Source organism: Aphidius gifuensis, linkage group LG1, assembly GCF_014905175.1.
Source record: "Aphidius gifuensis isolate YNYX2018 linkage group LG1, ASM1490517v1, whole genome shotgun sequence".
Lineage (NCBI taxonomy): Eukaryota > Metazoa > Arthropoda > Insecta > Hymenoptera > Braconidae > Aphidius > Aphidius gifuensis.
This window is the reverse complement of record NC_057788.1, coordinates 27,683,577-27,704,584: the sequence shown is the minus strand read 5'-3', so window position 1 is coordinate 27,704,584 and position 21,008 is coordinate 27,683,577. Positions and strand designations below refer to the sequence as shown.

General features: G+C 23.3%; 5 protein-coding genes across 6 annotated transcripts; all 5 read left to right on the top strand.

Annotated features, from left to right (window-relative positions):
* Positions 1 to 2,545: 2,545 nt before the first annotated feature.
* LOC122859366 lies at positions 2,546 to 4,833 on the top strand. The gene is made up of 5 exons (XM_044162889.1): positions 2,546 to 2,659; positions 2,735 to 2,896; positions 3,691 to 3,896; positions 4,359 to 4,466; positions 4,595 to 4,833. Exons 2-5 carry the CDS (start codon positions 2,774 to 2,776, stop codon positions 4,755 to 4,757), a joined length of 600 nt encoding a protein of 199 aa, XP_044018824.1. The 5' UTR covers positions 2,546 to 2,659; positions 2,735 to 2,773; the 3' UTR covers positions 4,758 to 4,833.
* A 721-nt stretch (positions 4,834 to 5,554) lies between these two features.
* Positions 5,555 to 8,173, top strand: LOC122859365. Its single transcript, XM_044162873.1, has 5 exons — positions 5,555 to 6,064; positions 6,694 to 6,845; positions 7,097 to 7,204; positions 7,359 to 7,536; positions 7,787 to 8,173. Exons 1-4 carry the CDS (start codon positions 5,954 to 5,956, stop codon positions 7,471 to 7,473), a joined length of 486 nt encoding a protein of 161 aa, XP_044018808.1. The 5' UTR covers positions 5,555 to 5,953; the 3' UTR covers positions 7,474 to 7,536; positions 7,787 to 8,173.
* Positions 8,174 to 8,846: 673 nt separating this feature from the next.
* LOC122859356 lies at positions 8,847 to 11,246 on the top strand. Of its 2 annotated transcripts, none has more exons than XM_044162859.1 (5): positions 8,847 to 8,927; positions 9,163 to 9,318; positions 9,583 to 9,755; positions 10,847 to 10,963; positions 11,038 to 11,246. In XM_044162859.1, the coding sequence occupies exons 2-5, from the start codon at positions 9,205 to 9,207 to the stop codon at positions 11,168 to 11,170; spliced, it is 537 nt and encodes a 178-aa protein (XP_044018794.1). In that variant the 5' UTR covers positions 8,847 to 8,927; positions 9,163 to 9,204; the 3' UTR covers positions 11,171 to 11,246. The 2 variants fall into 2 exon arrangements, with proteins under 2 accessions (XP_044018794.1, XP_044018786.1); XM_044162851.1 differs by lacking the exon at positions 8,847 to 8,927 and adding an exon at positions 8,965 to 8,984.
* Positions 11,247 to 13,461: 2,215 nt separating this feature from the next.
* LOC122861184 lies at positions 13,462 to 16,732 on the top strand. The gene is made up of 5 exons (XM_044165409.1): positions 13,462 to 13,646; positions 13,736 to 13,920; positions 15,819 to 15,935; positions 16,109 to 16,179; positions 16,710 to 16,732. The coding sequence occupies exons 1-5, from the start codon at positions 13,485 to 13,487 to the stop codon at positions 16,730 to 16,732; spliced, it is 558 nt and encodes a 185-aa protein (XP_044021344.1). The 5' UTR covers positions 13,462 to 13,484.
* Positions 16,733 to 19,749: 3,017 nt separating this feature from the next.
* Positions 19,750 to 21,008, top strand: LOC122861178. The gene is made up of 4 exons (XM_044165395.1): positions 19,750 to 19,866; positions 19,945 to 20,165; positions 20,496 to 20,606; positions 20,689 to 21,008. Exons 1-4 carry the CDS (start codon positions 19,750 to 19,752, stop codon positions 20,825 to 20,827), a joined length of 588 nt encoding a protein of 195 aa, XP_044021330.1. The 3' UTR covers positions 20,828 to 21,008.

The window sequence follows — 21,008 nt, the reverse complement described above, 5'->3', positions numbered from 1 at the left end:
TATTTGACAAGTAAGTATATTTTATTTACAAAAAAATAATATTTTAATATAGAAAATAAAATGATTTATCAAGCATCAAAATGAGATAAACATTTTAAATAATAATTAATTTAAATTTATTGATTATTCTTGTTATTAAAATATGTATTTTTTTTTTTTTAATATTATCTTTACACAGCACAATTGTGATTTTAACAACTAACATGATTAAATATAATTTTAATATTGTTAATATGCTAATGAAATTATAATTTAAATTTATAATTCATGTCTATTTGTGTACATTAAAACTGATTGTTATCAACTATGATGAAATTAAATTTTACATGATTTAACTAAAAATTTTTGAGGCAAAATCATTTCAATATATAATAATTTATAAACAAATATTTTACAAATATGTGAGGTGATGCAGTAATCCTTCATAATTTTATATGTGTTTGTGTTTAAAGTGCACATTGAAAGGCTTATAGAATTTTCAATTTATAAAAATTAAATGAATGGAAAAAGTTTTTTCAAATAATTACGGTTACAGTTAAAGTTTGCGTATTTAAAATGATGCAAATATACATTTTGAATATTGGCTTGTAATTTTTCACCTCGAAAAATAATATATATGCATTTATAAAGGTATTATATATTTATGAAACATACTTTTGTGCTCTCATTCTATTATTTTATGTCCATGATTTTACGCTTCAATAGAGACAGCATTCGTGCGTTAACAACTAGTTGTTGTTCAAATATTTCAACAAGAAAAACCTTCAATTTTTATTAACTCTATAACAATACAATAACTAACCATAAAAAAAAAATTCATATATATTCATGTAAAAGTAGATGAAAATATCAACACTGTTGAGCTTCAAATAATCATATATTTTTTTTCTACAAATTGACATGGTATTAATTAAATGCCTTTGAGCATAAATAATAAATCTATTGTTTAGCATTTTTTTTTTTATCATAAAATATTTCATAATTGCATTAAAACAAAAAAAAACAAAGTCAATAATTAATCCCTTCAATTTTCGTATATTTAAATTTAAAAAGAAAATTAAAAATAAAATTTTTATGTTTAGTTAAATTAAATATATTTTACAGTATAACTGTGAAAATTTTGTATACTTTATTTTAATAAAATATAAACAATGTTAAATTCATTAGAAAAACGTATACGTGTATAAAATTTCTTGTGATTTTATCTCTTATAGTTTGTTATATTCTCAAGTCGACAAAAGTTTCTCAAAACGTAAATAAAAATGCAAGGTAAAATGAGAAAGATAAAATTAAAAAAAAAAAAAAATACAAAGTAAATTAGTAAAAGATATATAAAAAGTATATAAGATGATAAATAAATGTACAAATCTGATGAGAAAGATGGTGCTGGATCAAAGTCACCAAGTCTTGAGAAAATAGTCAACACATAGATGAGTGGAATAGCGACGTTGGGATTTTAAGTGAAAAGTAAGAAGAACCACTGTAACGTAAATTAATTGTGACATAAAGCAATTAATTTTCAAGAAGTGAGGAAAGTACCGCATTAGTTATATATATATCATTTTACCTTGGTTGAAGAATCGATTTATATATAAGACGTATTACTTGAGTAATAATAATAATTAATAATTTAATATTTATTAAATAATTTGATTTGAAAAATAATAAAAATAAAAAAAAAAAATATGGTCATTGGTATACAGTATAAGATAGCCGAGCTAAAATAATGTGTCTCCGCAGGCAGTGCCGTGAAATGAGATCTGATATTTACTCTCTTTTAGATATGGCTGGCGGCATGGCAGGCAGTGCCTTTTGAGGAGCATCTGTGAGCTTGCAGAAACGCCCCTAGGCAAAAACAGCCAGGACATTTTAGAGAAAATAATTCACTTGCTTCTGACGTGAGTAAATTGAATAAGAGACTTTATTTATTTTTTTTTTTTTATAATAATATTATTTATAAATAAATAATAATATATTCTAAAAATCAGTTTATAGATTGAGTTATTATTATTTAGTTTTTTTTTTTTTGCATGTTAGTGTAACTATTTTTATTATTAAAAATATATTTTGTCATTTAGATATATTTAGTTTTAGTTGTAATTTAATTGAGACTTTGTATTTATATATATATAGAACAAATAAATGCTGTTAGGCAAAAGTTTAACAGCAAAGTTAAAGCAACAAAATTATATTTTCTCTAGATTTTCCTATATTCATGCTTTCAAGACTTTAAGAGCACAGTTGGTATTAAAGTGTTGCTTAAACTTGCTTGCATGAATTTACATTTATAACCCTTTGTTTGAAAAATTTTAATATCTTATTGTTTTATTATTATATTTTTTTTTTTCTCGCAAGATTTTACGCTTATTAAAACATAATACTAAAATAGAAAAAAATTATTAAAATAAAAAATAACAAGTATTTATATTTAATATATTGACAAATGATTTTACGATTGCAGACCAACTGAAGATTTACCGGAAGTATTTAATTCAACTCATCAAAGTGTTGACAAATTATATCGACAAGCTGAGCAATTGGGTAAATCCGGTGGTGATTGTGTCTTGACTTATCCTGATTGCATCGAATCACCACTTGAATCATTTACAAAAATTTCATTTCTAAATGATATTCAATAAATAAATTAAATTTCCAATCGGTAATTGAATTTCATAAATATACATATTTTTTATCTTCACTTTGGAATATTTAAAAAATAAAATTTAATTTTCAGGATAGAAATTTTATTTTATATTAAATTTAATGAGCAAAAATGAAACTCGTTATTATCTTGTTGACTAGTCTGTGTTGCAGACATGGATTGAGTGAATTCTTGGATAACGATGATATTTTGCATTCGCCACCAATTGTGTATCCTTATGGTGGTACTTTAAAGGTATACGACAACAAATATTTATCGTTTTATTTATTATCTCTTTTTTTATATTTTAATTTTATATACTTGGATATAAATTTTTTGTTTCTTTTTTTTTTGCTATCTATTTGTTATCTATTTTAGTTTGTTTTTTTTTTTGTCGGTCTATGTAGTTTTGTTGAACCATCAGTGAATTATATAACTGTGGTAATGTAGTCAGTTGTGGAATATTATACAGTAGATATACATTTATCGTTTGGTTTATTGTAAAACATAGAGTATCTTTAAAGTCTCTTAGTTCAAAACGACATTGTAATTTAACAACAATTCTTGGAGTTGTGAAGATCAGCTTTATTTACGAATCAGTGGAATTTTATTGCCCCAAGGTAGCACTTTATTCCTAATAGTCTCAGTTATACTGTGTCTCATGGGCAAAATGTAAAACTAGTAATAGCCGTAACTCACACCCTTTTTACCATTAAAAATATCTCATTCTATGTGTCATGTATTTCTCGTCACACCTCATTGCTTTAATCGATAATTAACTTCAACAAATGTACACCAATTAAATGATACTTATGTTTTAAAATTTAATTTACTATTTTATTTTTAATTAGCATCAGTATACACAATATACTTTTATATTTATTTTATTTTTAAATTTTAATTCGTCAAAATGATTTGATTTTCTCCGGGAGAGAAATATTCTTAAAACTTTATGAGCTTTTTTTTTGTTTCATTTGGATATAAATTTATTTGGTATTCAACTGATTTTAAAAGTTTTTTAATTGTTTATTTCGCTTTTCTTTTGAAAGCTTTTAGTAGGCATTGCATCACCAATTTCAATGGGTGGTAGAATTTTGGTTTATGGCCAAAATTTTCAAGTTCAATATGCGTTACCAACAAATGCCACATTTTTTACCAATTATTACAGTTCATTGAAAAAAAGACGTAAAAGATCATCAAGTTATTCACATGAAAGAACATTATTTTATCAATTTTTAGAACAAGAATTACAAAGGTAAGATGACAATAATAAAATTAAAATTATTTATACTTAAAAGATGCTTTAAATTAGTTAATAAATAATCTATAAAAATTTATCGTAATAATTTATTAATTATTTATCATTATAATTTTATAGTTCAATATAAAATTACCAAATCAGACTTGTATTTATTAATCGATAAAAAATTTATGGCGATGACTTAATTATCAATGTGGTTGTTGAAATGTCAATAATCTATTGTATAACTAATTGGGTCGGTATTTTTTAATTTTAAAATTTTATTCTACAACCAATAATCTTTCACTTTTATCAACTAACATGCATATAAAAGAAAAATTGACGAAAAAAATGAATATTGGAAAAACTAAAGAAAAAAAAAAAAAGAAGGAATAACAAAAAAGCTAATGAATCAATTAATGAAGGTAGTTCATTACGAAAACTCTTGAATTTAATTAGACTGAAAATTTTTTATAGATGGGGTGCTAATGGTAAATCTTGCATGATGAAGAGTATATGTGAAGCTTGCAGTACTCCACTGAGAGATGAGGGTCTTGTTGGTGAAATTCTCAATGTCATACTGACGTTAGTATTCATAAAATAAATTTTTATTATTTTTCAAATTAATTGCTTTATCCCCTTTTTTAATAATAATAAATTATAATTTTATATACATAGTTTTATATTACAGCTTTAAAATAATTTATTTACAGACCTGATTATGGAAACAGCTCATCATATGTCGATGAAAATTATTTACAAGCTGCTGAAACAGGAAGACGAGGAAATGATTGCTCTGTAATCTACTCAGAATGCCCTGAAGGGTATGGATTACTTGAAAAAATTTCACGAATTCAATCAATCAACTTTGACTAATAGTATTTATTTTTTCTTCATCCTAAATTATTACGTTTTTTTATACAAGTATAAATTAAAATTGAAAAAATTTAAAAAGCTGAATAATTTTTTTTTTTGTTAAATATATATTTCATGAGATTAAAAAAAAAACTTTTTATTCTTTTTAATAAATAATATAAGTTTATCTTGACCCTATAGTGTATCATTTAATTTATCCTTGAATTTGTTATATGATGATTTTGAAAATTCACTAAATTATAAATGATCATGTGCACCAGACAAAGCCAATAATATTATCAACATACGTAACCTTTATCACTCTGAATAATTAATTATTAACAGTAAGATTTTATTGGTTTAATTTGTACTATTATTATTGTCATTGGTATATTAACAAAAAGGTCAAAGACACTTTATGTAAAAGATAATAACACATATGCTAATATAAATTCACAGGATATATATATTCCAATATTTATCTATTCATTGTATCATCGTAAATAAAAAAGTTAACAAAAACCAAGAGGACCAGTTATAGCAATATATATATATTGACAACAGAAATACAGAGGTTTAATATTTTATGCAACACCTGTTCTGTATTTACCACAGCACTAACGATCTTAGCATACAAAACAAAACCTGTCCAAAATATTAATGTTTTAGCTAGTAGTTCAATATGACAATTTTTTTTTTTTTAAATCAAAAGACAATATTTTTATTATTTCAGTTCATTTTAAAAGCTTGAAAAAGACGGTTGTCTTTTTTAAAAATAAATAAAACAAATTGAATGAAAAAAAAGCATATAATAACAATAAAAAAATCAAACAAAGCTACAATTTATTATTAAAATAATAATTATATTTTTTTTTCAAATGTTTTAAATAAATATATGTACTAATTGGAAGTTAGTTGAAGTTGTATTAAAAAGTGACAAGTATATCAAGAAACCTGGTGGTGTCAAGGATACGGGTTGACGTAAATTTTCGTATATAAATTGTTGACTTAAACTCAATTTAAACTCATTTTATATATATATATATTTTGACATCTTGAGAACAACTTAACTTTATAAAATATGTGATACTGTATTTATTTATATATACACAAACACAAAAGTAATATATATATGTTAATATAAAATCTGTTGTATATATACAAGGATAAAATAGTAAAAACATACGACTATTTCATCGTTATTTTACTTTGATACCATGCGGCTTCTGCTTTGGAAGATTTTGTTTGTCATAGCAGTTGGTAATGACATGATACATGCGCACAGAGCCAAAAGGCTTGTCGCTTTCAAGAAGGGTAGCACATTCTTCGTAAGTTTATATCATCTTTTTTATATACTATGTTATACATAAATACGTGTGTATATAATTTTGAATAACATTACAAAAAATAATCATACAGTGAATAAAAAATATTTAAATGAAAAAGGAAAAAGTTTCCTAAGCATATTAAGATTTTGAATTATATATAACAACAAAATATATATCTTGACATATTTTATTTAAATTCAATTGAAAGATTTATTTAGTAATGTGTTTGCATTTATTTTTTATTTTCGTTTTACTATCGGTTCGTAAGATATAAAGATCGCTGTCACTGATTCTGACAAATGACTTGCCACATTCAGGCGACAACATGCAGTTTTTTTTTTTTTCCTGCCAATAACTCTTTTTCACCGATGAAAAAACATAATATACCTATCAGTAGTGGCACATGTGTACATTATAACTATACACTACAACAACTTTTTCAATGCATCAAGCAGAAACATGGAAAAAAAAAAAAAAAAAATGAAAAATTTTGTTCTCAATGTCAGGATTAGAATGCTCATAGTTATATACATACTTGAACTACAGGTTGAATGAAAAATGAATTTTCTTGTTGAAAGCTTTAATATATAAAAAAATTTTTTTTTTCTATATTTTATATTTTAAACTAGGCAAGGTTGAATTACAAGATTGCATCAGTACCATGGACAACAATATTTGCTCAGGCAACGGGTTTCAAAGCTGCATGGCACTTGCCAGATGGTACAAGAACACAAAGATCCATTGATGATATACACAGTACAACAGCACTCATGTATGAAAGGTAATAAATATTTCATTAACTTATTAAATATTAAATAAAGTTTTCAGTGTAATATATAGAGTAAGTGCATGAGTGCAATTTACCATTAAATGAATAATTTTTTTAAATAATGAATAGAAAGAAAAAAAAAAAAAATAGATATACAAAAGAAAAAAAATATAAAAAACAATAAATTATTTCTCGTAAATATAAATGTTTATTGTTTTTAATTTGAATTAATTAATTTATTGAATTTTTTTTTTTTTTAACAGTCATGGATTGAATGGTGCAGCATGTCTTGCCAGTAATATTTGTGAATTATTTAAAAAATCAAATAATAAAAATGGAGTAATTGGAAAAATAATAAAATTACTTTCTGGGTAAATTATTTGAATTATTTATGAAATTTATTAAAATCGATTAATTGAACATACCAGAATAACATATATCTCAATTCAATCATCATCATCATCATCATCATCATGATCATATTCATCCCTCAAACAACATAATTCTATCTTTATCTGATTTCAGTGCATCAAATACCAACTGGACTCATGCTGAGGACTACCCACTCCTCAATTGTGAACAACACAGAACTCTGTGTCCTCTGCAATTGATTGGGGTCGATGGTTTCACAGAGGCATAACTAACAGCCCCTTTGTGATATTGCCAAAGCCCTAAATTCTCATTCTCTCAAATAACAATATAAGTACGTTAAATCCTATTACAATAAATACAATGGTATTATTAAATTTGTTTTACTCAATACTCATTAATAATTATATTACATTTATAAATTTTAATTATTAATAATTACATTAATTGGATTTTAGAATTTATTGATAATTGATTCAATTAAACTATCAATAATTTAATATTAAAAAACAAATTTTATAAAATAAAAATTATTTACTTATTTTGTGAAACAATTGTTTTATTTATTTATTTTTTTTTTTCAGTTGGAATATCTTGATGTCGTTTGACAGTGTAATTTAAAAGTCGATGAAATTGACTTGTCAATATACGACTTGAATGATCGGATAAACGATTATGATATATATGTATTTATGTTTATTTAAAATTTACTATACAAGTATAGTAATAAATTACAAATGTTGTAAAATTATTTAACGACTTTTCTTCATCTCTCTCGGCTGTTAGCCACACGTGAAATGACACTGAAAAATTTAGCTACACTTAGTTGATGCAAACTTTAACCTATTCAATTTTATATATTATGTATATAAGAATTGGTGCCTCACATTTTACTATTATCTTGTTTATCATACACTTCATATTCTCACACCGATATGATGTTACAACCCGTCAGTTTATCACAATAATAGCTGCTATAGAAATTTTTTTTTTTTTTTTCTCGTACATTATTTTTTATCCTTTTTTATCCTATTATGTAACATAAATTTTCATTTTTTTTTTTTTTTATCCCCATGCTTGATAAAACATGAAAAAAAAACAAAAAAAAATTCATATCTAAAAAATAAATATTGTTAAAATGACTAATTGTTTCAATTTTTTTTTTATTTTCAAATTTAATACTACACACGATTAACTGAGTTTACTTTTTTCATTTGTAAAAATTAACATTATAGTAATAATATATTTTTAATTGGTAGACTTGTAAATTTTGTGTTAATTTATTTATCAAAAAAAAAAAAGGTTTTTATTATATTTTATTTGATATTTGTGTATCACATTTTACGGCTGTATTAATATTTAATATTAATTTTGGATAGTGTGTGGATTAAAAAAATAAAATAAATTGCCAACGAGCAAATATAGCGGGATGTTCGTGTTGTATCAACGAATTATCACCTGATGAGTAGTAAGAAATTCTTTTTTTTTTTTTCTTTTCATTTGATGTTGTTATTATTTTATGTTTTTTCTCTTTTTCACTCAATTTTTTTTCTATCCCTCTTTCGTTATGATGAGGAGAAACTTGACGGGGATCAGAGACACAAAAGCACTCGTTGCTATTCACTACAGTAGCTTTACAAACAGCTTTTCGGACGTTGGACCGAGGCTAAAAAAGAAAAATAAAAAAGAAGACAAAAAAAATAATAATATATATAACAGAAGGAGGTACGTGACAAAAAAAAAAAAAAATAGACAGGTCAAAAGTTCGTCGATATGACAAATGTGAGACTCCTTGCTTTCTTTCTTTTGTTATTTTTTTTTTTCTGTATTGTCATCATTTTTTTTTTTTTCTTTAAAAATTTTTAAAACTTATCAAAATTGAATTATTTAATATTTTTCTTTTTTATTTTCTACTTACTTTTTTTTTCTTGGATTAATTTATTTTTTTTTTCTTTTATAGGAAAAAAGATATATTGTTATTATACTTGCCACCTGTATCAGTATGACGATGGCTCTCGTTACTGATAATAATACCATTATGGAAAGTGTTGTGAAGGAAAAAATCTTGTCACGTCAGAAAAGATATTTGACGTTTCCTGAAGGTAGCAATTTACAGGTGAATAAATTTTACATTAAAATAATAATCTATACATAAATAAATATATAAAATAGTTATAAAAAATATACAAATAAAAAAATAATATAAAATAAATTACATGGAAATAAAAATTATTTGTCATAGAATTATTTGAAGAAAAGAATTTTTTCAATAATTAAAAATGAAATTTTGAATAAATATTTAAAATAGTATAATTGGTATTGAAATTTTTTTTCTCTTTGATTGATATAATTTTTAATTAAAAATTTTTTTTATTTACAGTTGGTTTATTGCCTGACCATAGGAACATTTCCAAGACCAGCTGATATGGTTGTTGGAATGACTATTGCTCTTGCTTGGCAACTGCCTAGTAAAATAGATAAAAAAATAACAACATTGCTTCATCGCCAGAGCCGTAGTATTGCATTTCCAAAGATTGAAGCATTTCTACAGTCGTAAGTTCTCCATTTGTAACATAAAATTCACTCAGATATATATAAGAAAAATAAATAAATAAATAAGATAAATTCTAAAAAATAAAATAAAGAAACACATAATTCAGTATGATGAAAATACACTTTTCTCAAAGTCTACAACTCACACAAGCTTCATGAAAATCAAATAAGAAAATCGAGTTGATTCGACAAGATAAAGAAAAGCCTTTGAGAGAAAAAGCTTTCACTGTTACTTGCCAAACAAGATTATTTATATATTTAAATCAACTTTTCATTATACAAATATTATAATTTTCATAGACTCTATAAATAACTTTTTTAATTAATAATTTTCAATCAAAAAAAGAAAAAAGCTATAAAGTTTTGAATTGACGCTTTTTTTTTTTTTTTTTGAATCTATTTCATTTGAAAATATATTGAATAAAATGAGTAAAAAAAAAAAAAAGTATTTGTATGCAAATTTCGACATATTTTTATTTTATTTTATTATATTCACTGTATATTTTCTTCTTTGGGTATCGACAGAATAGCCTCCTGGGATGATACTTGTGTATTTGCCACTGCACTGCAGACACAACATCTCAACTCTCTCTCTCTATATTTTTCTCTCAATATCTTTTTTTACCCTTGCCATTTTTCAAATCAATCCTAGCTTCAGGGAACACCAGGAAGTTCACAATACTTTTTGTACATATGTCATATCAGTTTCAAATTGAATACAAAAAAAAAGGGTAAATAAATAACATCATTTATTTTGTAGATACTCTTTTTTTTTGTCTTTATTTTTTATTACTTTATTTAAAAAAAAAACAACTAAAGTAATAATAAAAAAAAAAGTTTAATCGATATTTAATTTAATATTTAATTGAAAAGTTATCTATAATATTTTTTTTTTTAAATTATAAACTCTCAGTGAAAGAAGTTTTAAATTTTAATGATTTAAAAAGAAAGAAAAAAATAAATATTCATTATCATATAAAATTTTAATCGTTAAAATCTAATAAATTTATTTTTAGTTATATTTTTTTTTTTTTCAAATACTTGAAACCTAATTACAAGATTTTAATTAAAACTTTCAATTGAAATGATAGGATTGGTCTTGATGGAAAATCCTGTGTCATGAGAGCTCTTTGTGAAGCTGGCCAACGAAAAGACACAGATGTTGGTAAAGGAACATTTATTCAAGAGCTTTTACATTCAATTTTTAGGTAACTAATTTGCAATATTTAATACTATATTCTATATTTTTTATATATACATTAATAAATTATAATTATTACAGGCTACGTAATGATGGTACAAAATTTGAAAAACAAAAACATAAAATTTATGATTATGTACATAATTTAAAAAATAATAATTGTGCTGAAGAATATCCAACTTGTCAACACTCAATTTACGAACTTGACTTTTAACACTCAAGTTTTGGTAAACCATTAAGTAATCTCTATTGGCTGTAACAAAGTTTTTTCCTCAACTTGTTAAAAAGTTTTAAGAAATACTTTTAAATCAAATATATATATAAGAACATTTAAAAAAAAAAAAAAGATAAATAAAAAGTGTTTTTAAATGAACCAAGTTTTATTCAAATATTTTTTTTTCAGTTAATTATTATTATCATGGCATTCAAATTCATTTGAAGTTTGTTGCTTTAGGGTTCAAGTGACCTCTCTAGATTATTTTTTTTTTTTTAATAAAAAAATATTAAAACGTGTTAATGAATAATGAAAAAATTTTTAAATTTAAAAAATATAGAAAAAATATATATAACAAGTATTTTGGCAACATACCAATCGCTCGATTTTCTCTCAAAGTTGTAAAAATATCTCTGTCTTCACATTTCCGTTTCATGTGGTCGCCCCATTTGTAAATTTATGTAGCTCACTGTTTTCGCAATAAAGCCCATTCTTGATTTGTTGCCATGTGTTTACGTTTCAATTCCCATATAGCTTTCTTCAACTTTTACTGTTTTTCATATCGTTCTATTCTTTCATTTTTTTATATTACCATTTTTTTATTATTTTTTTTTTTTTATATTTTATTCTCTCTTTATATTTTTATATTCGTATACATTTTTTTTTTCTTCTATACAAATCGATCGTGCTGATGTAACTATTTTTTTTTTTATTTATATTTATTTTTTTTATCATAAAAAATGGTAAATTTACGAGTACAGAAAGCACAATCAGTTGTGGTCAATTTTTTAACTCAAAATTATGTTTAACATTTGAAAAAAAATAATAATAATTTTCAAATAATTTTTATTTTCTCCTATTATAAAAAGGACACTTGACCGCTATTTATTCGTGATGTGATTGGTCGAAATTTTTTAGCATTTGTTTATAACTAATATTTTATTATTTTCTCTCTCATACTAACACTTGCTACGTGTTGTTGTATGGTTGCTACGTTTGCTTATTTTCGGCAATTAATTTATTTGAGTTGTGTCGTTCCTAGATCAAAAGTCATATTACAGCTTTTTACTAAGTTCTATATATTCATATTTAATAAAAAAAGTATTGTTATATTTATTTATATTTATGAATACAACTTATATATATTATATTAAATTAATATTTAAATAAAAAAAAAGTTAGTGTGGTTATTATACGTTACGGTTACTATGTTTATCAAGAACGTCATCATATTTATCAATATTACTTAATTGAAATAATATATAGATTTAAATATTGTATAAAATATAAATAGAAAAAGTTGGCGTGTGGTTGCTACGTGTGATTGCTAATTATATTTTTTTATCAAATATAATAATACAATTGACTTTATAAAAAGCTGTAATATGACTTTAATACTTTGATTGAGCAACGACACAACTAAAAGATTTAATAATTGTTTATAATTAGATCAAATGATATTTTTGTTCATTACGATAATTATAATATTGATAATTAACTTGAAATAAATATAAAAATTCATGGAAATGACAAATAAGAAAAGTACTTCACGTGGTTAATAAAAATTATAATTATGATAAAGAAAATACTATTAATAAACATATACACAAAAATATTTATGGGTCGCTCTTGTATATCTAAAAAATATAGTATTAAAAAACAAAAAAAAAAAAGTATTTGGTGTTTGGGTCAAATACTCCCTAGCGTAAAACGAGTAAGGAGATTTTTGCCTCACTCCTTTTATGTCAGGGGGTATTTGTCTTAAACTGAAACTCAGTTTGCAAATTTTTATTATTGCTTGGTGATGTTTATTTGGTGTTGTTGTAAATCTCCGTATATCAATATCGGGTTATATATGAATGTCTCTCATGACAGGATTTGTACTAGAGACCTCACGCATAGTAGGCAGAGCTCTTGCCTACTTTACCATTAGGTGACTCGTATAAATAAAAATAAAAGACAAACTATTTTTTTTTTTAAATAATGAACATTACTTTTTAATTTATCGTTTTTTTTTTGAGATTAAAAGAAAATTATTTGAAATTTTTTTCTATCGTCAGGTGGTAACTCTTTTTTTTTTTCTATTTTTTTCATAAAGACATTATATCATTCTGAAAAAAAAAAAAAAACGAAGTATGTTTTTAAAGACTTTTTTAGTCTATTTTTTCCAGACTAAAATTGACAAGAGTTAATGACGTTAAATCATTTACAGACCGTTTAACACCAGTGGTGGTACAGTTGTGCTTGAACGAGTTCTCTTTTTCGTTCAGTTGAATCAGCTCATCTTATAAACTAGCTACAAAATCTGCTTAATATGATAGTTAAATTATTAAAAAGACTTATATTAATATTAATGATACTTCAAAAGACATTTAGTCTTCAAGAGTGTGTAAATAATACTAAAAATTTAAGATTAAAAAGAGATAATACTGAAGGAAAAAGATATCTTGTATTTCCACAAGGAAGCAATGTCCAGGTAAACAAATAAATTTAACAAAAAATAAAAAACATTTTAAACTAACATTATTAAAAATTTATCAAATCAATAATTCTATTTTTAAATAGTTAATTTATTGTATGACAATTGGTACATATGCAAAGCCACAAGGTGTTTTTACAATGGGAATTACTGCTGGTCTTGCTTGGGAATTACCTCATCATAAAACTGTACCATATAGAAAACCAGCTGAAGTTTATCATCGTAGAAGTAGACGAGAGCTTTATAAAAAAATTGAGTTAATGTTTAACACGTAAGTAATCAATAAAATTTATTATAATATTTAACTAAAAAAAATATCATGAAATTTAAATAAAAAATAAAATTTAAATAAAATACAAATTTTTTTATTTCAAATACAATGATGATAAATAAAATAAATAAAAAATATAATATTAAAATTATTTAAATTACTTTTATAATACTGCATTATAAAAAAATAAAAAAAAAAATAAATAATTTATCAGTGGCTATCGATAAAATTGAGATCAGCATACTGACGTCAAAGTGGACGATATATGAATGGGTCGTTTTAGTTAAGAAGATATCGATATAGTGGTCTCGTCAAGCCCGCGGGAGACATTTGCCATTGAGAGTGACCCTCTATATCCTTAGGGTAATAACCACTGTAGTCACATACCATATATAATATTATTATCGGTTATATTATTTTATCGTATGTGACGTATAACCACGAACTACCAAAAACATATACAAAATTTTATACAAAAACTTGTTATGTCATCATTAAAACCTTTAATTGAATAAAGTCTAAAAAACAATCTATATATGTATTAAATAAAAAAAAAAAAAAGGTAATTTAAAATAATAAAGGATGAATATTGACGTTTATAATTTTATTATAAAACTAATTATGTTTAAATAAATTTTATGAAAATGAAAAAAAATTTTATAAAATTCATAAAATTATGTTTTTATAATTATTTGAATTTTAACGTTTTTTTTTAAATATCCACGTGATTTTACTTATCTTTAATTATTTGTATTGCATTATTATTAATTATCAGGATATATAAAACATTAATTATTACGAATATAGTGAGACTTGCTGACTCGTTAAATACAATGACGTTGAAATAAAATAATGTTTAAATGAATAATATCATTCCAAGTATGTATATTAAAATTTTAAATATATCAACATACACATTTACTTTGATACTATATTTTTATTAGCAAATATTCAACAAGAATAATAAAAAAAAAAAAAACTATAATATGTACAAGTACTCGTATATTATTTACGAGGAGTAATTCACTCGTCAAATTGTTTGTCTATTTTTCAACAACGTTTTTTTTTTTTTATATTTAATTTCAAATTAAATATTTGTCATATTTAAAATTATTTGTACACTTTTTTAATTTTAAAAATTACAGTTGAATAAATAATTGTTTAAATGGTAATCATTATAATGCCAAGGATATTTTAAATTTAATTTTTATAATAAAATTTTATTTACGGTTAGATTTGAATCGATAGATTTAAAATTTTCATAGATAAAAGATATAATAAATATTTAATAAACTTTGAAAGTAACAATTGATGTAAATGTTTTTGTGACAATAAAATTAATACTTTATTGTAATGTATTGGCTTTTTATATATGTAAATTATTAATATATTTAAAAGTAAAATCGATTGAAAAAGCATAGTATGTAGGTTAAGCATTAAAAGTCATCATCCATCTTAGCTTGTTGAAAATACGTATATATAAACTTCTCAATTTCTTCATGTACAGTGAGAAATCTGCTTTGTCAAAGTTGATGAAAGTTCTCATGACAGAGTCGTTTAAACTTTTTAAAACATCAATATATTATCTCATTTTTATGACACTCTATATATCGTGTCGAATTGGTTAAATAATTCTATAACTTAAGATTTAAAATATTAAACAAACTTTATTATACTATTTTATTATACATAATTAAATAATAGAATAAAAATACATAATAATTTTCAATAATAAAATAAAACAATTAATTATTTATTTTCTATTTTTAATTTGAAAAATAAAAATTTATATTACAAAAAAAAATAAAAACAATAAAAAAATATAAGTGCTATTAAATTAAATTAATTTAAACAAAGTTAATATTATTAAATTAATTTATTTTTTATTTTTTTCAAAGACGAGGAAAAGATGGAAAAGCTTGTGTACTTAAAGCTTTATGTCAAGCAGGAAAACGTAAGAGTTCTGAAGTTGGTAATGCAATTTTTATGAAAGAGATACTTCATTCGTTGTTCACGTAAGTTCACCTGATTATAAATCGAGACTTTGTTAATTGATGTACTATTTTTTTTTCTGCAATAAAATTGTAATTTAATTTTACATCTTGCCAAGTAATATAATTATTACTATTGAGCTTTTCAAGATGCAAAAAATTAGCACTATATTAAAACTAGTATATTTTAATTTTAGACTACCAAATGGCTCTTATCACATTGATCCAAAAACAGAATATGAATATGCTCATGAATCAACTGAAGATTGTAATAAAATATATCCAACGTGTTCATCAATATTTTAAAAATAAATAAATAATACAATAATCTCATATTTGATGTGTTGAAATAAATGAGAAAAATTAACAATGAGGTCAAGTGGTAAAATAAAAGAAAAAAAATAAATAAAACAAAACAAAAAAAATATAAATGAATGAACTATATACTTAAGCCCTTAGAATTTCATATTTTTATCCGACACCACGTCAATACATAATTTAACAGTTCGATCCCGGTCAAGTTTTGAAAATTTAAAACAAAAACCTAAGAAAACAAAAGCTTCTGCGTTAATAATATTAGAAAAAATTGATAAATTTTTAAAATATTTTTTTAATCAAATATATTTTTGACTATACAACATAGTACTTTTTATTTTAAACATGGCCATTTTTACGATTGAGTATTATGATACTTACACAGTAAAAAATAGTTGGTAAAATTAACAAATTCAGTTTGTTAATTTAGGTCCACCAACAAAACGTTTGTTAATTTAACAAACATTTTATTTGTTAAATTAGGTCTACAAATAACTGTTTGTTAATTTTATAAATTTTTAGTGCATTAAATGAAATTTACAAACAGCTGTTGTTAATTTTACAAATACTTTTGTTAAATTTTTTTTTTTTTTTTTGTACATGTGCAAAAAAAAATAAATGTCATTCATTTATATAATATTTTTTTGATACGTAAATTTTATTATTTTCAAATATTCTACTTATTTTTTACATTAAATCTTCATTTTATGTATACTTCATACACAATTTAACACAAAAAATTTGTAAAATTAACAACCAGGTTTGTAAAACATTTTAACAAATTTTTGTTAAATAAACAAACAAGTTTGTAAAATTAACAAACAGAGTTTGTAAAATTAACAAATCAGTTTGTAAATATATTTACAAATTTTTTTATTTGTAAATTAACAAATAAAAATTGTCAAAAGATTTTACAAATTTTTTTGAATAAACAAACAAAAATTTGACAAACGAAAATAAAGTCTACAATTACAAACGAATTACCAACTTTTTTTTTACTTATTGTACTACGTCTGATTAAAATTAATACAAACATAAGTAAAACTCTCTGTTTACATGATAAATGTTGCTAAATTTCCCAAAACATCCACCAGTACTATAAAACATAGTAAAATCCAGCGTTTTTTTTTAGTAAAACCTAATATTTTTTTCTCTCCGTGTAGAATTTCATTTTTTTTTTTTTCTTATATTTTTAGATGATGAAGGAAAAGACGATAATTTAACATCGATACATCTTTTCTCTCGTAAGTTTTATTATTTGAAATTTACGAGACATGCTTGCGGCAACTCGGGGGGAATGACGCCCGTTGAATTTATTAATAATTTTATCTCCAATTTGTTATTATCTCATATTTCATTGTATTTATCATCACTTTATTTACCCCATTATATTTCACTATATTTTAATCTTACTTAAAAAAAACATTCATAAATTTAAATACCCAACTTTTTTTCTTTATTAAAAAAATGATTTATTATTTTGATAATTTAAATAAAAATTGATAAATAAAAAAAATATTTAATATGTTTAGTTTATTTATTTGTCATTTAAGTGTAAATTAGTTTTGAGTATATATAAGCTGTAAATGAGGGTGTATAATATTGCTTTGATACAAGGCCATAATACACCATCGTACCTTTATAACGTCATACAGCATTAAGTCAATGTTATCCCTTCCTTGTCTCCTTTTCTTCTTGTACATGTGCACCACATGCACCAGTGTAATTTCCTGGACGTCGTGAAGCAAGTATATACCATCATAGTCATCAACAACCGTGTCTACATTACTATATGGATACTATATATCACACTATATATACATGTACACACTTCACTATATTATGTTATACAAACATACACAATATATATCCATATATTGTATTTACATTTGTGGTAGTGTTGTGTACATGTTAAACACCATTAGGAACAAATCTGCTTCAAGATAGTTCAATGTGGTAAATATTTTTTATCAATATATATATATACACTGAGAGAAATATTAACTAAGAATTACAAAAGTAAAAATAAAAATTACAAAATAAATAGTAAAAACTGCGTTCCCCCGTCATTTATAAGAATTATTCGTATATTGATACATAATTTTTACAATAAAATTATGTAAAAAATCTGGCCATTGACTATATACACTACTAAGCCATAAAATTTACACAATTTTATTGTAATTTCTGTTTAAAAAAATGACTAAATTCACGACACTCACAAGTAAATTCTAGCAGACTGAGAATTTACCCACTACCGGTTTTAGAATTTACTAAATTTTATTACAAATTTTATTTAAAAGTTGGACATTTTTTGTGTTAAGTTGGGCAGTTTGTGCTAGATTCACGGAGAATAGCAATCAATTCCCGGCAACATTTTTTCTTTTCTGTTTACACGCTCAAAACTCGAAAACTAATTGTTAAATAGAAAAAAGTTATTCTTGATAAATTGTTTAGAAATAAATAACCAACAATAAACCTCGCTGTATACCTAGCTTCAACAGATAAGGCTGTAGAAATGCTTGAAATTACATGACAGTTCAATCATTTGTTCAATCGGTCGGCCATCTTTGTGTTATTTCGTCTCACAAACAGAATTTTTACAAAGCTATATAGTAAAAAATATTTAAGTCTATGCTAACTTTTATATGTCTACATGATAATTTTTATTATATATATAAGAATATTTATTAAATTGTGCAGTATTTTTTATTTAACCATATAATAATTTTTATTGTTTTCACAACACATGTATGTATTTATTTTAATTAATTCATAACTCATTATCTAAGAGATTAATCAAAAAAAGTAATTCTTTATAAATTGTTTAGAATTGAATTTTCAATAATAAACTTCACTCAACCCCATGTCCATCTGCAATAGATAACGATGTATAGAGGCTTGAAGTAACCCAACAATTTTTTGACATTTTACACATTTTACATAATTTTATTGTAGAATTCCGACTCTCGCGGCCAGTCCCAGAATTAAAACAAAAATTACAAAGTACTATAGTAATTTCTATTCGACCATGATTTTAATTTTTAGTTAAAATTTCTCTCAGTGTATATATTTATTTTTTGTATATTTTTTTTAAGATCAGCAAAGTAAATATATTTATATATTGTTTGAAAATAAATATAAATTTTTTTTTGTAATGAAAAATTAAATAATAATTTTTTAACTTTATATATAAAGCTATGATATTTTTTTAGATATTTTTTAGCTGTATATTTGAGACGACAAAATTAATACAAAAAAAAAAATTTGGAGACATAATTTTTAACTGTTTGTTGCATGGCTTTTATCACCTTGTCTTGTTAATTTTTTATTTAAACTATACAACTCGTGACAAAAGTTTCATGACTGAGAATGAATAGTGGAAGTTTTGTCAAATCACTGGCATTTCAGTTTTATCAATCCTCGTTTTATTTATTTATTTATTTTCAATCATATTTAAAAAAAAAAAAAACATATCACAATGCCTCGAGGTATTTTATTTATTATTATTATTTTTCATGTGATGGTGTTAAATTTTGCAACTTGTGAAAAATATTGTTATGATAATAATAAAAATTCTACAACAATATTAAACAGAAAAAAACGATATCTTGTATTTCCAAAAAGTAGTACATTTGTGGTAAATATTAAATATATTTTCTTAACATTTAATATATTATTCAAAAAGATAAAGTCTTATTTTTGTTAAAAATATAAGGTTACAACAACTGGATTAAAAGCAATTCAAGTTAAAGAACCAACAAATTGGAATCTTGATTTGGAATTTGACATGATATGGCCAATTCCAACAGAGGATAATAATAATAAAAAAATAAGTAAAATAAATAATATTAAAAAAAAACCATGGAAAAAGACATTTTATCGATTGAGAAGACAACGAAGAGATCTTTATGCTAATTTTGAAATGGCACTTGACAAGTAATTTATATTTTTATTTACTTCAAAATCATATATAATTTTATTTTCATATTATTAACTATTGAAAATTTTTTATTAATTTTGTAATTTGATATTTTTTTAATTTGTAATTTGTTGTGAGATTGATACATATCGATGGCTATTTGTTCGAATAATATAATGGATTGTGAAAGTGCAACACTGTATTAACTTACTGACATATGTCAGGTCAATATATAATTATAGATTCCAACTAATGGATTGTAATTAAATTATTTATCATTTTTATGTTTATAAAGTATTGTATTTTAATTAAAATAATATTTATTTATAATGCTTTCTTTTTTGCAGATTTGGAGTTCCTGGAAGAGAATGTATCTTGAGAACAATTTGTGAAGCCAGAATATTTTTACATCAACCTGGTGTATCATTTATCGATGATTTACTGCGAGTTTTTTTGAGGTAACCCTTCAATTTTTTATATCTACTTTTTGTTTTTTAAATTATTAATTATTATTTGTTGCTTTTTTTGTTTATTTTCAAGCCATGATGAAAACTTTGGGCATCGATTAGACGAGTATGATAATGCTTATCGTACAATTAATAATTGTGATTTGAAATACAAGTGTCCAATATCTCCACTTGAATTTTTACTCAATTATGATCCAGCTAAATTTTTATAATGACAAAAAATAATTTTCATAAATTAAATATATTAACGTCTTATATCTTGAATTTTAAATTTTTTTTTTACTATTTTTTCGCTTTTGATGAAAGAACCTTAGAAGTAATGCAATTTAAAACAAGTGCTCATTGAGTTTTATCGAATCTCAGTTGATGAAAAAAAAAAAAAAATAATAATGA

Bases quoted from the DNA above. Each gene is read 5' to 3' on its own strand.
- LOC122859365 (XM_044162873.1), top strand. From the start codon at position 5,954: ATGCGGCTTCTGCTTTGGAAGATTTTGTTTGTCATAGCAGTTGGTAAT. The intron at 6,846-7,096 runs GTAATAAATATT...TTTTTTTAACAG, and splicing joins ACAGCACTCATGTATGAAAG to TCATGGATTGAATGGTGCAG. The intron at 7,205-7,358 runs GTAAATTATTTG...ATCTGATTTCAG, and splicing joins ATAATAAAATTACTTTCTGG to TGCATCAAATACCAACTGGA.
- LOC122859366 (XM_044162889.1), top strand. From the start codon at position 2,774: ATGAAACTCGTTATTATCTTGTTGACTAGTCTGTGTTGCAGACATGGA. The intron at 2,897-3,690 runs GTATACGACAAC...TTCTTTTGAAAG, and splicing joins CTTATGGTGGTACTTTAAAG to CTTTTAGTAGGCATTGCATC. The intron at 4,467-4,594 runs GTTAGTATTCAT...ATTTATTTACAG, and splicing joins ATTCTCAATGTCATACTGAC to ACCTGATTATGGAAACAGCT.
- LOC122859356 (XM_044162851.1), top strand. The intron at 9,319-9,582 runs GTGAATAAATTT...TTTTATTTACAG, and splicing joins CTGAAGGTAGCAATTTACAG to TTGGTTTATTGCCTGACCAT. The intron at 10,964-11,037 runs GTAACTAATTTG...TAATTATTACAG, and splicing joins CTTTTACATTCAATTTTTAG to GCTACGTAATGATGGTACAA.
- LOC122861178 (XM_044165395.1), top strand. From the start codon at position 19,750: ATGGTGTTAAATTTTGCAACTTGTGAAAAATATTGTTATGATAATAAT. The intron at 19,867-19,944 runs GTAAATATTAAA...TAAAAATATAAG, and splicing joins CAAAAAGTAGTACATTTGTG to GTTACAACAACTGGATTAAA. The intron at 20,607-20,688 runs GTAACCCTTCAA...TTTATTTTCAAG, and splicing joins TTACTGCGAGTTTTTTTGAG to CCATGATGAAAACTTTGGGC.
- LOC122861184 (XM_044165409.1), top strand. From the start codon at position 13,485: ATGATAGTTAAATTATTAAAAAGACTTATATTAATATTAATGATACTT. The intron at 13,647-13,735 runs GTAAACAAATAA...ATTTTTAAATAG, and splicing joins CACAAGGAAGCAATGTCCAG to TTAATTTATTGTATGACAAT. The intron at 15,936-16,108 runs GTAAGTTCACCT...TTTTAATTTTAG, and splicing joins ATACTTCATTCGTTGTTCAC to ACTACCAAATGGCTCTTATC.